The sequence below is a fragment of the Numida meleagris genome, chromosome 7, assembly GCF_002078875.1.
Source record: "Numida meleagris isolate 19003 breed g44 Domestic line chromosome 7, NumMel1.0, whole genome shotgun sequence".
Classification (NCBI taxonomy): Eukaryota; Metazoa; Chordata; class Aves; order Galliformes; family Numididae; genus Numida; species Numida meleagris.
Window position 1 is genome coordinate 1,395,547 of NC_034415.1, and position 15,925 is coordinate 1,411,471.

The window sequence follows — 15,925 nt, forward strand, 5'->3', positions numbered from 1 at the left end:
GTGGTTACAGTTTCTGATGCAGGGTCAAGTATTTATTTTTTTTTTCCAGTTAGAAAAGTTTGTTACTGTAGATGAAGTTATCAGATTTATGGGAACTTATTGTAGAAGAGAATTTAGGGGAACTCCGTCAGACTGATAAAGCTATCCACGCCATTTTCAGTGCAATGAGATAGTTAATCCTGTTTGCTCTTTTGCTGGCATTTTCCCCCATTCTTCCTCCAGTTTCGGCACAGCCCTCAGCAACGAAAGCTAGAGCATGTTTGATTACACGCGCCACAAACACATCTTAGTCAAATCAGTTGTTGCATTACGGTTCAGTTACAAGACTGCTCAGTAACAGTACTGGCCCGATTCAGGTAACATGATCTCAATAATCACACGTCAAGTAACAGAAGCAAAACTTAAGTTGTTATGTCCCAGTGGTTGGATAAAATGAATAGCGTAAAGGTGCTTCATTTGGGGGAGAAAAAGAATACACAAAAAAGAAATAAAAGAATCCATGATGAAAATACTTATTTTTTTTTTTTAGGTTCAGAACTGGAACAGTGAGATTCTTGCTAAGCAGAAACCACTCCTTGCCAAGCCTTCAGCAAAACTGCTTTTTGTAAATCGACTCAAAGGGAAAAAGTATAAAAATGGCACCGCTTCCAAAGTTCTGCAGGATGCCAGTAACTCCATTGACCACCGCCTTCCCAGCTCTCAGAGGGTAGGTCTGGAGTCCTGTAGAGATCATAACCTTGACTTTACTTAATCTCAGTTTGACCAAAACTATGGAAAATGTGTTTGTATAGGTAACATTTTTAGTTTTACTTACATACGTGAGTTAAACACTGTAAGCTGATGTAGAATCTGCCATTCTCCTTCTGTCTCCTGGGTGGTGACAGCTGTATGCCTCTCCTACTACTGGAACATTTTTTTCCTAATGGATTGTCTAAGATTACAGGTCAGCTTGCATATATTTTATTTTTAGCATCTCTCCCACACTCTGCTTCTCCTAACTTGAAAAATGTAGCTTTTTGCATTCAGACAGCAGAAGGTATAATTGAATGTATATTTTAGATTGCTGCACTCTTCCCAGAAGTTGTTTAAAAAGAATGTTTAAAACAGAGTTATTTGATCTCACTGAGAGAAGAGTGCTTTTGAACACAGAGCTGAGGAGCAAATGGAAACTTCATGGCTGACAGGCAGTGGGCTTCTCGGTGTACTCTTACACTGATAAGAGTACCATTTCTTCCTGACAACAAAACGTCTCTACTAGGTTATACCTTCCAGAATCATTTGCCATAAATGTTTCTTCTTTGGATAAATCTCTGTCTACAGGAATGGATGACTAATAAAATTAGTTTAATGTATTTCAGATATGCAAATATGTTACCGGAATCAAACTGCCCTAGTTTTAGGTACTTCTGAGTTCCAAGTACCTCTAACTTTTCTCTCCTCTCCAGAGAAACAGTCGAGAAACAGTGGCAGATGAAGGGTTCTTTGATCTGCTGAGCCGATTCCAGAGTAACAGGATGGATGATCAGAGATGCCACTTCCAGGAGAAGAACAGATTCTCAGCTGCTTCAGTAGCAACATCCTCTACTCCACCTAAAACAATACGAAAATGTAATTTTTAGTAAGATCTGTTGCTGACTTCGGTTCCTGTCAAACGCTGTTTTGAAAATGTATTTGAACGGAGAGGAACTTCTGTGCTTATTTGTTTCTCTTCTTCTTCCTTTAGCCTATTCTGCTTCCGTAGTCTCACCCCACACCGATGAATTCCTGGATTTACTCGCGAGTTCCCAGAGCCGCCGCCTCGACGACCAACGCGCCAGCTTTAGCAATCTGCCTGGCCTGCGTCTGAACCACCGCACCAATCCGTCTGTGCTAGGCCACTTAATGGCGAGTAACAACAGAGAGCTAGATGAGGACTTCTTCGATATATTAATAAAATGCCAGGTAAGGCCGTGAGATTTCTGGGGTTTGATTTGTGCATCCTGCTATTTAACGTCTGCAAGAAGGCTTCCGTGCTTATCACATACATTTTAAGATAAAAATGGATTTGGTAGATAAGGACATAAAGTTAAAAACAAACATATATGTATGAAAATAAAACACTGTATATATGTCATACGTGTATGTCATGTATAGATGAGCACATTAATACACAGAATTTTATATATACGTATTCTCATATATTCTTATGTAACCTTGTGTGTCTATATATATATTCTTTTGTGTTCTCATTATATACATTTTTATATACGCATATGGCCTCATGTATATATATATATACATAAGACCATATATAAGAATGGTGTTTATGTTTATATACTTATTGGAACTGGCTAATTAATTTAATACATTTTAGTAATATTTAATATCTATTAAAATATCTATTAAATAATATAATTATATATGTAATGTACATTTATAATGGCATTATTTATATTCTATATATTATATAGTTAATTATTATATATAATATTTTACAGTCGTTATATTATTTAATAACATTAATATATATGGTATATTGTATATTAATACAATTTCATAAAAACTATATATACTATAATAGTATATTACTATTATAAAATCATGTTAATATATTAAATATGTATTACTTAAATCAATAATATATATACATAAATATATATTAAATACATTATTCTTAAATATTTGTTATTATCTAATATAATATACATATTAACATTTAATATTCATATTTAGCATATAATTATATTAATTTTCCCATGGCTACAAGTTATCACGGTGGTATTTATACTTATGTTAACCAACTGAAGTAACCAATGGTGAGCTTGAGGGATGCTGACACTGAAGGAAAACATTTAAATGAGTATGGCAATGTGTTCGGAGCTGGCTTTGTTAGCTGGACACCGGGTGTAGCAGGAATTAATTCAGCAAATGAAAATTCACTATTGAAGTTTTCGTGGCAGTCAGTGATCATCATTAAAATTATGGCCACTTCAAGCAGTACTTCATGGTATATGCAAGTGATCTTTCTGCCAAGTATAGCACAGCATATATACCAACTGGACCAAGTCATTTAATTAAAAAGACTTGGTATTTTATCTCACAGTTTGTGTATCTCCAAGTAAAAAAATTCCAATACTGAGTACTTCAAAGGTAAGTTAAGTTATATTAGCTTTTGTGAAAAGTAACACCTGGAATCGAGTCTAGAATTACAGCATTCGTCAACCTGGTGAAATATCATCTTCTGTTTTTGAACCTTGGCAAATAATCTAGATATTAATATAATAAATACTGTGTACTGTGTATAACAAATATGTAACACAAAAGGAGAAAGGAATGGAAAACTTCAGTCTGCTCCTGTGGTACTGATGTTACTGCTTCACACAGACGTGCAGCAGGGGCGCTGTCTTGGAGACCTCTGTCTCCAAGGTGACAGTCCAAGGCTGCGATGTGACAGCCCGAGACTCGTGACGTTGGTATGAAATAGCACAGAAACAGCTCAGACATTTTATGCAAACTGCTCTGCAACATCATGATTAAAACCTATCAGTCTGTTGAGGCTCTAGCTAGTGCTTTTCCCAATCTGACAACCCAGCAGCTATTTTTGATTCCCTTCACAGTGAAAGGAAGACAGCTCTTCTGTTACAGGGGGGTTTTTAACAGCTAAGTAAAGGTTAGCAAAACTATGCTTGCACTTTTAACATCGTAATTTCATTTAAGAACGGTTAAGACATAAGCTTGAAACAAAGCTTACAAAGTAAATCCCTATCATAGTTTTAAATGTGAAAAGAAAAGCTTTTAGTCATTGTTTCACTTACAATGTTTGCTTATTACAATATTACAGTCCTGTAAGCCTTATTGCTTGGTCTGTCTGTAGGGTTCCAGACTGGACGATCAAAGATGTGCTCCTCCATCATCTGCAAAAGGACCGACTGTACCAGATGAGGACTTTTTCAGCCTCATTGTCCGATCCCAAGCTAAGAGAATGGATGAACAAAGAGTCCACCTGCCCTCTGCTATAAAAGGACCAAGTTCTAGCTGAGGAGATGGACAGGCTCGTACTGTACAGCAGTAGCATCTTAAGTTTTGTTTTTGTTTGCTGGAAAAATGTGTCTTTTTACGAAGGACTGCAAGTAGTAGTTCTGTCTCCTTTATAATCACTTTTTGTATAATAGCAGCACCGTACTTGTGACTGGTAGTTGGAGTTGGCTCTTTGTATCTGGCAGCTGCTTTCAGCTGCGTCTGAGATACACATTACTGTATCTGCCTCTAGTTTATGAACATTAACAGCAGTTTTTTTCTCCCTCGAGATATTGTTGCTGGTGTGCAATCTCTACCACACCTAGTGAGAGACCTAGGTTTGTATGCTCTTTATAAGGATAAAGACTTGATTTTTTTCTGATTTTTACCTCCCTGAAAGAAGTCCCATTTTCTTTTATACATTTTTTAAATAAAAGTAATTGAGAAATTACTTCAGTACCTAGTCTGTCTTTGCTTCTACCAACCTGCATCATATTTATTTAAAAAAATCAAATACCTAAATCAAAATCTAATCTAGTCTTCAAAGTGAAAAAACTCCTTTAGAAATACACTGGGCTTGTTTTGTTAATATTTACCTAAGTGTAAAACCGCTCTAAGTAATGCAGGGAACAATCAGAACTAGTTTATAACGTTACACTTGTATTTTAAGTAGCAGCACTCAACGTAGTTCTATAAACCGGGGTACGCTTGCACCACCAGAAGCATTCCTTGCACCAGGAGCCTCACAGGGACAGTGAGCACTTAGCACAGCCTCGTACAAGCAGCAGGTAATTCCTGCAGTACAAGAATTTTACATGTTACAAGTAATGAACGTATGGCTGCTGCTTACTGCACTACTTCTGCTGAAAAGATGATGTGCTACGCTAGGCTGTTTCCTGGGAGAAACAGCTGTAACGGGTAGCGTTCACCCTCAGACATCTGCCCTCAGACATCTGTACTGATGCATTTCGTGAGAACCCTTAGACCTATGTTACGTGTAGGTACCTAGTGTCACACATTGCTCATTTTAATGCTAAAGGTGGCAAACGGATCACTTCGGTTATTCATAAATCAAAATGTTCCATTTTTAAGTTTTAAATTCTATATCCCTAGAGAAGAATCCAATGTTAATTTTAGCTTCAGAGTAAGAGCAGTTTAAGAATAGTTACGGAGATAGATAAGCTCCATATCATTACAACTATTTAATAGTTACTGAATATTTTACAAACATTCTCTTGTAGCTTTTTTAGCACTGAAAACTGACGCCTACTGAAGCAAAAACAACTTTTTTTTTTAAAGGAGAAATGCCAGAATGTTTTTTCTCAAACCAGGTGAACCATCACTTGATTGAGCTGATCTCTGCAATTTGTAGTGTTTCCTATTCGCTGTTCAGCTTTCAATGTCCCTGACACAAACTGATAGGACATCAGTTTCTCATACCTCTGCACGTGATAAAGTTAAAAGAACACTGTTAAGATTTCCTCAAACTGAGCTGATGATGAGCATTTCTACTTTCTGAAAACTGATTTTGAAACCACAAAAAACGAGTATTGTCCTGAAACCTCACTTTTAGCTCCAATTATTCTTACATGAGGAATATATGACTATCAGCAACTTTCTTTAGGTGGTTTTCCAGTTACCTGATTAGCCTTATGTTTGCTCATCACAGAATATGTGCTTTCCTACCACAGAGTATCTGCTTTTACTGGAACCTTGTCACACAAACTTGATGTTAAGCACGCAGCCACAAGGCTGTTCTCCTGCCTGCTTGCTTGCTTATTTAAAACTCCATTCATTTCGAGTTCCACAAGAAGTGCACAATAATCTCCGACTATAAACCCTACGTCACACCGATACTTACTAATATTCTGGCCAAAGATGAGTTCTCATCAGCTTACTGAGCTCTCCTCTACATCTGAGAACTAGAATGGAGCTAGCAAGTATGTGATAATTACATGTCAGACAAAACTTACCAGAAAGCATGGGGGCCCCTCAGTCTCCTTCGTGTGACTCACACGTACTGCTCTTCATCTCTTCCGCCGGTCCCTCTGCAGAACTTTGTCCTTCCACGTTTCTGTTAGGATCACAGTTTTTTCCAGTCTCTTGCTCCGCTTTATCTGTCTGCTGCTTCTCCTGCTCAAATGCCTTTTCTCCACTAAGTGTTGCAGCTGGAGGAGTTTCTAGTCTACAAACTTCAGCCTCAGTGTGCAATCTATTCTGTAAAAATTATTAAGTTATTAATCAAGCAACCCAAACCAATGCTATCCATAGCTTCAAGTGCCTCTCAGCTCCAGAGACAGAACTCCCTCAAATTTCCTAACTTCAAAGCATAATCAATACTCCTTTCCCCCCCCCACCCCCCCCACGGGGAAACACTACATGGAATAAGCACAATCTACAGTATAAATCTGTTTTTAATTTTCTGTAACTCACAGAAAAGTTTTCGTTTTTTTCCCCTTCGTTCTGTGGGTAACCTATCTTCCCAGGCTGACATAAATACAGATCTCTGAACGCACAGGTTAAAAGTGTTTTCAGTACAGTGTTCAAGTGTTTTAATTCTGGAGGTTCCTGCCACAGTTTAACCATGGCCCCTATTTTTCCAGGACAAAGCACACCCAAGATAATCTATTGCTCCCTATAAAGGAACAGCTACATCTTCCCCACTAGATTTGAGTTAAGCTTGTTGCTTAAGCACATTCCAGCAGATGACACAGAAATCTATTAAACCTAATCCCAAGGAGTGCCAGGACTAACGTACACCAGCTTTTGGTTTCTGAGACTCTTCTACTTGTGCATCTGGCTTGGCGCTTGCATGCAGCACGTCAGGATTGCTGCTGCTATTTCCAGGTCTCATCTGAACATCTCCTCTGTCGTAAGGGCCTCTGTAAATGCAAGGAGTCTTCTGTGAATAGTAGCCATCAGATTTATTCCCATCATACTGGCTGAAGTCTATTTCCTCCCGTTGACCATCAGGTAGAGGAAGCCTCTTCTTCTGAGAAGGCATTAAATATCTTATCACAGACACTGATGATGCTGCACCATAGCAGAAAGCCTGGGGGAGGGAAGGCAAAACAAAACAAAACTGTAAACAGTGGCAGCCTACAGTTTTCACACAGAATTCAAAGCCACAAAACTAAAAAGCGCTGAAATAAAGCTTCCGATGATCAAATGGCTACAATAAAATTCAAACTTTCTGCACAGTGGAAGAGCTGCCACATTGTAATTCATCTTCTGTGCCACAGTAAAGATGCTGAAGGGTCTAACTTGGTGCTTTCGTGTACAAAATGCAACTACATGCATCGCTGTGTAATGATTCTTAAGAAAGAAATAGGAACAAAGGTGAAGTCAGCTGTCATAGAGTCTAGGATTTCAAGCACTTTAATGCTATTATTTCCCAAACTGAACTTAACAAGATTTTGCCAAGGAAAAAATTCCTCCTACAAATAATTTCACCTGTGTGATGAAATCTGTTCAACAGACAAATAAGAAATAAATAATAATGCCTAAGTAAGTTAAATATATAAAAATAAATTTGAGCTTTTAAATACTACCAATGCATACGAACCAGAATGAACAGAGCCATCATGATTAGCACTGGAACCTGCAGGATCAGCGGTATCTCCTTCATAAGCGCTCTGATGAATTCGCCAATACCTTGTCCCACATGCTTCAAAGGCTCAGTTACAAAGGTGGTAAAAGTAATAGCCAGTGCCTAGAGAAGTACGAATGGAAACCTGGTGTTGGCACGGGTTACAAAGAAACACAAAGAGTCTCTTTGGGTCTGGCTTTTACCTTTGTTGGTGGAACCAGCAAAACAGGGTTTACTAGCAGAGTTTCGTAGTACTTCTGACACGGATCGTCCTGCAACGTCCACTGGCTTCTGAGCCATCCTGAAGTCAGAACAGGGACGCATTTTCACTACTTGTTAAAACATATTTTATGACGTAGTAATTCAGGAAGTAGCACTTCAACTACAGATGGAAGAGAAATCTAGATACAGTTCAAGGCCGAGATTTAAGTTCAAAAACCTGAGGTTAGCTTGGCAGTGCAGTTTATTCAGTCAGAGCAATGCTGGAAGGAGAGGGAAGGCAGGAAAGAAAGAGAAGGAACTATGGTTTTCCTATGCTTAGTCATAAAAAATAAGCACAGCCTGGGGAAACGCTTCATATCTGGCATATTCTGTCCACGGCCACTGAAACAGAAGTAATTTTGAGTATTACTACTTATCTGCCAGGCTGCAAGTATGCTTAAGAATGTACATGCTAGATTTCAGGAGAATATCCGAGTAAGCAGAAAGACTTTCTCCTTAAGAGAATTCAATGCTTTAAGTAATGTATGACACTAGTGTTTTTGTAGTTTGATTTCAGTGAAGCCATATCATAATCCACTGAAATTTAACACAGAGCAATCACAGCCACTGAATTTCAAAGGCAAAAGCACGACAGGCATCGTTAGACTACCTGCTATAGTACGGAATAATAAATACCGGTCAATACAAAAACAATTTAGCCCTCTCTGTAAAATAACAGAGTAGATAAAATAGTTGCATATCGGTTGTTGCATTCACATGACTGGCTGATGGAAACTCATCTTTAATTCGGCCATCCTATCTTCAATAGCCTACACTGAGTGGTGCTGGGCAGGGCAGCTGGCGGAACATACACAGGCCAAGTTTTAAAGGAAAAAAAGCAACACTGTGATATGCTCTAAGAACATCATTTTTGATGTCAGCTCTCCTTCAAAGGCTAGAAAGGAAAGTCTTGTGACAAGGAAAAATGGTGAAAACACGTAATTGTGTATTGCTCCGGAACATTCAGCATACTTACAGTTCACAAAGAATTTAGAGTATTTTGGACACAATTACTGAATATTTTGTGACCCTACAAGCTATTACAGAACAATGAAAATGCATATTTACCAATAAGACTCTCTCTCCAGTCCAACTTCTCAGCACAGACATTATCAAACTGCCCCATTTTGGCAATTTCTGCTTGATGCTGTGCAAAAGCCCGCTGCGGGAGAATCAGAAATAATTGCGAAAAATAAAGACAGAGCTGCCATCATCTGTAAAACCTCTTCAGATTTATCACACATCCTAAAAAGCAAAACAAACTCCCACAAATCAAACTCAGTTTGAAGTTTCTTCGTAGGGACAGAAGTAGTTTTCGAAAGGCAGGGACTGCTTCAAAGACGCCTCTGCCAGCAGCAGCACAGCCCCTGGGACAGCTCCAGAACTGTTAAACAGCCTCTGGCCCAAGGCAGAGCTCACACCGGGCCGGGAACAGCTCAGCCGCAAGTCAGGGGCACAGTGCCCAAGCCACCCCCATGCTGCAACCTGCTGTGCCACACAGGGTGGAGAGCACAGGACGCTCACAGCTGTGCGCTTCTGGCAGCTGTGTGGGAATTACCTGGGCAACGCTATCACAAAAGCTTGTTACCAGGCAGAGTTAGGTTCTAAGTACTTCTTGGGGATGGATAAACACCTACCACCACAGCTACCTCTGATTAATTCTCCAAATGGAATCTGAATGACCCAAACTTCAATATTCAAAGATAAAAATCCAAGGCAAAAGCAATTTGAAATCTTCTCTCCTTAAAAAGGTTTCTAAATTAAAACTGGAGACAGCTGCTATGGAACTACTAAAACTTCATGACTTCCTCTTTTATTTTTTAAATAACTCCATTAACACAAACACCCATATTCATTTTAATTTTGCCTTGTAGTTTGCAACTGGAAATCAAGTAGAAAAAAATTCAAAGCAAACCGTCAGCTGAAAAATTCTGACATTCAGTGACTCCAACCAAGTCCCCTGGCGTTCAAGAGCCATCCCGCTGTGGCATTCCCCTGCTCTGGGCTGTGACAGGCCCCAGGGAGATCCTGATGGCAAGACGTGAGGTCCCACATTTGGTGGCTGGCTACGACTCAGTAGGACAAGTTCCTTGCCATTAAGGGCAATGCCATCGTTCAATCAGCTGCTCCATGACCATTAATGAAGCATCTATCTCTGGTCTATCAATCACCTGTTAAACGGTTTCATTTCCTCCAGAGAATCCTAATAAAGAAAGAAATCAATGCTTTTTCATGAGACTTTTAACAAGCTTCTTTAGATGGACTTCATGTCAAGGAACACAACTCCCTGCCCACACAGCGTAATCACCGTGCTACTGCTTTATGATTTCCGTGCACCTTTGTGGCAAGGTACAAAGTGGCAGGATCATTCTTCAGGCTTAATACACTTGTCAGCATACAGGCCTTTCTTCCCTTTCTTTATTTTGCAGCCAACTAAATCACCTTAAGTCCCTCATAACTATCAAATGCTAAGCCTAAAAGCCATTAAGACTTCAAAACAACTTACCTTATATAAGTAAAGCCAATTCCACGCAAAACTGATGAGAAAGCTTATTAATAAAACACGTTTCAGCTGAACGAACCAATGGATACGTGTCCACAGCTCTGTAGCTATTATAATCACAACACACACTAAGCACAAGAGTATCTGAAAAAGAAAACAATTACGATTCAGATTTGGAATTTTTCAAGCTTACTCTCTGTACATTTGAAGGAATTCCCAGATTTTGTTTTTCCTGGCATCATTTACACAGAACAGCTTTAAAACTTCTTGCTTTCGCAGAATACTTGCTGCAGTACCAAGTAAAAAAGTGTCACCGTTGTGATTATTTTGCTATTTCTTCCTTATGCTATTTATAACATTACCTATTAGAACTTAAATTTACAACATTGGTATGATTCAACACTTGAGTAGCAAAGCACGCAGTATGAATCATGGAGCAACTGCTACCACCTGCTGTGGGTTGGCGTGGAGACAAAGTTATGTTCTAAGTACCAGCAGGAAAACTTCAGAGAAGGATATCGCAGCCTTTTTCCACCTGAGGACTGCTAGGAGCAAAGCGAAACGGATGACAGCTTGTTTTTCCATTAGCCATCTATGGACTCCCCACAACCAGACAAGCTACTTTCGAGACCATTTTAGCTCACAAATATTAGCATATCTTGTAAAGACTTATTCCAAGAACTTCAGCTTATCCTCGGTTTAGCACTTCATAACTCCACTTTAAAGAACATGACATTTCCACACTACACAACAGCATGTAAAATTTTTCCACACAACTCACAAAAACTCTAACCTACAAAATCTAAGACCTCAAATGTATCTTGCTCTCAATAGAAATACATTCCAACTCCTACAGAAGCCAACAGCTATCGCATCCATTTGAACAAGAGACAAATACGGACAACCGACAACCCGTGCATTATGAACGTAAGTCACGATGACAAAGCAATAGAGCCCAAAGAGTCCCACAACACAGTTATAAAAGATAAAAAGAAGAAGAAGAAAAACGGAAAAAAAAAATCACAACACTACAAAAAGAAAATAAGACCAGAGGAATAAAAAAGTTGAATTGCTGTTTCAAATAACTACCTGCCCTATAGCTTCAACAACTAAAAAGTGAGAGCTGTATGGCAGGTTTTCACACAGTTAAGGGGGTAATATCGCTTCACAAGGAAACCGGAGAAAACAGTAATTAATACAAGTGCATTGCCTTTCTTCTTCTCTTACCATAAACATATTATACAGATCAATCCCAAAGGTGTCTTCAAATCTCCAGTGCCAAGCTTTATAATCGTGGTGCTTAAAATTGATCAAAATATTGCTAAGCGCATCATCCACAGCACCCGACTGCCACGCTTCCTCCTGCAGGAACCGGAGGATCTCCAGATGCGTCTGTTTTGTAAGGATAATCTCGGCATCGTAATGCACTTGGTCCACGTTTCCCTCAGGCTGAATTAAAGGCAAGACAAAACAATAGTATTTCCAATAGGCAGTCTTTAACATGTACGCAAGAAAAACGGTATTTCGTTGCAAAATCCTGATTATAAGCCCCGATTACATACCAGCCACCTTTTGTGGCGGAATGCAGGATATAGGATAAGACCTATATAAAGCAAAATTGCAGCTGTTTTGTTCTCTTTCAACTCTACTGCAAAAAACCTAAAACCAATGCATTGCGTTATCTCGCCCGCAATTTAAATTTTACAAGCAATTCTCATTGACAGGCATTCATGACCAACGCACCGTGGGTGCCACTGAACTTCTTCAAGACCAGTTAGCACAGACAGAAGCTTTTAAATAGGGAATTAAGAAATGTTACATAGCTAAATGTAATGTTCTTTTTAAAATACTAGTTTTAACAACTGCTAAAAAATTATTGTTCTACCCCTGGATAAAATAAAAAGTATCTCTCCAAAGACAATAAAACAAAGAAATAGATGCGGTGATTCCTACACTCAAAGCTGCTACTCCTAGCTGGGCGGCGTAATCAAGTCTTAAAGAGAAGCCTACGAGCACGACAAGCAAATAAGGAATCCAGCTCTCCCAGGTTTAACAACGCTGAGGTGAACGGGATAGGGCACTGCTCTACACAGCTGCATCCCAGCAAGATACTGCGTCCTGTGCTCTGAAGTCACACACACTGCCGCTGGATGCTTTACAGATAAGGGGACAACTGTGCCTCCCGTGAGAAAACAGCGCAAACTCTGACAGCAATACTGCATGCGCATGCTTCCACTATTTTTTAATTCCCAATTCAGTTTCCTCCATTTTAATGCGAAGTATAACAGAATGAATTCAAACTCATTTTTAATCCATATTCAGATACTCACAAGGCCAAGTTTTCCAGCTTCATTTAAAATCTTATTCAAGTACCGCTTAAAAATATAAAAGCTCCGGCTTTCACGAGATTTGGCGTTCCTCTTCTCACATTCTGCAACCTACAACATAAAGGCACTTCCACTCACTTGTTGCTCAAACACTGTTTGGTTCACAGGAGAAACAAGTATCACCAACACAAGAAACTCAAGATTAACAAGGTCGCGTTTCCTTAGTTTAGCAATAATCCCACGATCAGTACATCGGATACAAATCATATTCAGTTGCTAAGGAGCTCTTCACACTGCTGCTGCTTTCCGTGGCACCGGCCAGTACTGAGGACTTTAGATCTGGCAGTAAAGTGGTTTGAATACCAACTTCAGTAGGACTAGAAGAACTACAGATCTGGCTCTCCTCACGTTTTAAGTTTGTGCCACGTAAAACATACCAACTAGAACAATACCAACATTCCATTTCACACCGGGTCTCCAAATGGCTGAGGGCTACGCAAGCATCACTGCATCCTTCTGACCTCAGAGGAAGCAGCAGTGCAGGGTGCCTACGGGGCTTCTGAGAGCTGCTGCCACCGCTCCCTGCGGTCAGCCACAAGTGCGCTCTTCCTACCCCCAGCCCAGCCCTTCAAACCCACCAGAACTGAACAGCTCAAATGCGAAGTCAGATTCTCTAGGCTGTGGCATCGCAGAGTAACGCCGCCACCACCACGTTTAAACTGACAGCGCTGCACATAACTCCTACCAGCTTCTGTTCGACTACAAAACGTTCTAGGAAACGGCCCTTGATGGGCAGAGCTGTAGTTTAGAATTGACTTCAAACCTCTTTCGATCTTTCCTCTGAAGTCACACAAAGAGATTCCCTCTAAGTAATGCACGGTCTCCCAAAGTGAACTGGCAATTCTGTACGCTACCTATGTCATCCATCGCCTCTGCATGAGGCACAAACCAGAGACTGGAAAATACTCTGAAGTTCCATCACAAACCTTCTGCTGTAAAGAATCCACTTCCCTGGAACAACTTGATAAGTTTTCAGTGATGATTCCATCCACTGTCTTGTCCTCAGAATCGTGATAGTTTACCTAAAGTTACATAAGAAAAAACAAACTTTCAGAATCCAAGAATTTGATCAACGTGCCACGTTACACTTCTACAGCCAGGTCACTAACTAGCAAAGGTGCTAAAACACGAGGGTTGGTCTTTTCTGCAAACGCTCTCAGCTACATTCCATTGCTTCTCTACTGCTATTTCAGGGTCCAAACCAATAGCTGCTTTATGCCTGTCTGCATGCTGCCACCAAAAGGAGAGGTCTCGCCCTTTCCCTTTGGCCGAGCACTGCTGAACACATGAGCCCCAGTGCATCAGATTAGATAATGGCTGGTTAACTACTGACCCAGTGACTAAAGGGGCAGCTTCCAGCCAACCCAAATCCCCAGCCCCACTGGCCACGCAGCCAGACTCAAAGTCAACAGAGCTGCAATTCCTTGTTGTGTGCCTTCCGCAACTTTCCAGTTTCCCCCTTCACCCTGAAGCAGCATCCCACCACTCTGGGAACTGCCTTCTCCACAAGAATCATTAAGAGAAATAACACAGTTTGCACTTTTTAAAGGTGCATAAAACGATGTTCTGAAACACTGAATAAGTACTATTCAAGACTACAAAACCAAAATTTAAAGCTGAAGAATGACAAGGGTGCTGGTGCAGCCAACCATAGCTTACGGTGCCCGACATGACACAGATAAACAACACGCATCTCGCGACACATGTACAGTGCACTCCTCACACAAGACAACAGGGTATGATTCACCATCTTAAAATCATATTCTCATATTTCATATTCTCCGTGTTTCCAGAGTACCAGCAGCACAGTATTCAACCCCAGTTCTGATCTTCCTTCTGAAGATTCTGATACCCAGCACAGTAGAACTCCCCTGAGTTTCACAACACCCTCATCCCTTTTTCAAACAGGCTTTACCCCTATATTACTGGGAAGTTTGATAGCTTAACTCAAACGTTACCCATTAACTAGATACTTCATTTTCAGATATGCAATGCTGTGCTCCGGCGCCCAGCGAGAGCCGCTCGGCGCAGCGCCTCCCACAGCAGAGATACAGATGTACAATTCTTTTCTGTTTACGAATCACAATATATCTTCATAGAACGATAAAAAGAGCACAACTGCCATATTTTATAAACACGCCATTTAAGGGCAACCTATCAGCAGGACACGGACAGAGGCCCGCTGACGACAGACAGACATTCACGCGCTTTTCCCACCTTGTAAGGCCTCCTCATCGTCCCCGACGCCGCGTCGTAGTTGAGCATATCGGTGGGGTCGATCCAGTCGTCGTCCTGGGCCGCGCCGCCCGCCAGCACGGCCGCGCACAGAACCAGCACCAGCATCGCTGCGCCTACAGGGCGGGGCTGAAACAGCCGCACAACACAGAGCAGGCGTTCTCGTCACCATCGCCACTCCCACCTTCTCTTCAGAGCCCCGCAGCCTGCCCGGCCCGGCCCGCCCGCGGCGGTTCCCGTCAGCGGCGCCGCCACCGCCCCAACGGTCGCCACTCCGCCTCGCGCCCACAATGCGCCTCGCGCCCGCACTAGGCCCCGCGCGGCCCCTCGTACCTCAGCACCGCAGACGGCCTCACCGCGCTCCCCAGGCCCTGGCTACGCCACAGCGCCAGCCTCCGGCCGCTAGGGAGGGGCTGCGGCTTCTCCCAGCCCCTTACGCCGGCGTCCCCGGCGCGCAGCTCCGCCCCGAGGCGCGCAGGCGGGGCCCGGCCCCTCAGGGCACGGAGAGCGGGCGGGGCTGGAAGGGCCGCGCTCTGTCGGTCGCTTCAGGGGCAGCTGCGCGCGCGCACCGCACGGCGGCAGCAGTGCAGCGAGAGGCGGGAAAGCCAATGGCGTGCAGCCCAGCCGGGGCTGGAACGCGGCGGGCAGCCAGCAGCTCTGCCCCGACATGTTCAAGCTAAACACTAAGTACCCAGAAACCATACACGGCTGGGAGAGATGATGAAGCAATTCTTACCTTACTCTTACTCCGAAGCACTGTTCCCCTTCCCCCCCACTCAGTCTACTGTTTCAATCCTTCATAAAGATTCCCCTTTCTCTCCCACTCGGGTATTCCAGGCTCTCTGCAGTAAATACGCGCCCAGGGGAGGTGCTCTCACATACAGACAACTCAGACTCGCACCAACTCTAGAACGTGAAGTGATGTAGTACTGGGTCCTCTCTGTAACAGCACAA

At 41.8% G+C, this 15,925-nt stretch overlaps 2 protein-coding genes across 5 annotated transcripts in view; one reads left to right on the forward strand and one right to left on the reverse strand.

Annotated features, from left to right (window-relative positions):
- The window catches only part of GPSM2 (G protein signaling modulator 2), a 26,242-nt gene extending 21,795 nt beyond the window's left edge, over positions 1–4,447 (forward strand). For all 3 annotated transcript variants that reach the window (XM_021405348.1, XM_021405350.1, XM_021405349.1), the window contains 4 exons: positions 530–706; positions 1,446–1,608; positions 1,724–1,941; positions 3,854–4,447. In XM_021405348.1, coding sequence (XP_021261023.1) covers positions 530–706; positions 1,446–1,608; positions 1,724–1,941; positions 3,854–4,018 — 723 coding nt within the window. In that variant the 3' untranslated portion in view covers positions 4,019–4,447. The remainder of the gene's footprint in view (positions 1–529; positions 707–1,445; positions 1,609–1,723; positions 1,942–3,853) is intronic.
- On the reverse strand, positions 1,324–15,804 carry CLCC1 (chloride channel CLIC like 1). 2 transcript variants are annotated; one of them, XM_021405355.1, is made up of 12 exons: positions 15,305–15,802; positions 14,954–15,100; positions 13,663–13,758; positions 12,680–12,787; positions 11,577–11,798; positions 10,353–10,493; positions 8,915–9,008; positions 7,789–7,886; positions 7,562–7,708; positions 6,755–7,048; positions 5,970–6,213; positions 1,324–1,590 (listed from the first exon to the last, which is right to left on the reverse strand). In XM_021405355.1, the coding sequence occupies exons 2-11, from the start codon at positions 15,077–15,079 to the stop codon at positions 5,989–5,991; spliced, it is 1,551 nt and encodes a 516-aa protein (XP_021261030.1). In that variant the 5' UTR covers positions 15,080–15,100; positions 15,305–15,802; the 3' UTR covers positions 1,324–1,590; positions 5,970–5,988. The 2 variants fall into 2 exon arrangements, with proteins under 2 accessions (XP_021261030.1, XP_021261031.1); XM_021405356.1 differs by lacking the exon at positions 1,324–1,590 and having other exon boundaries at positions 6,061–6,208; positions 15,305–15,804.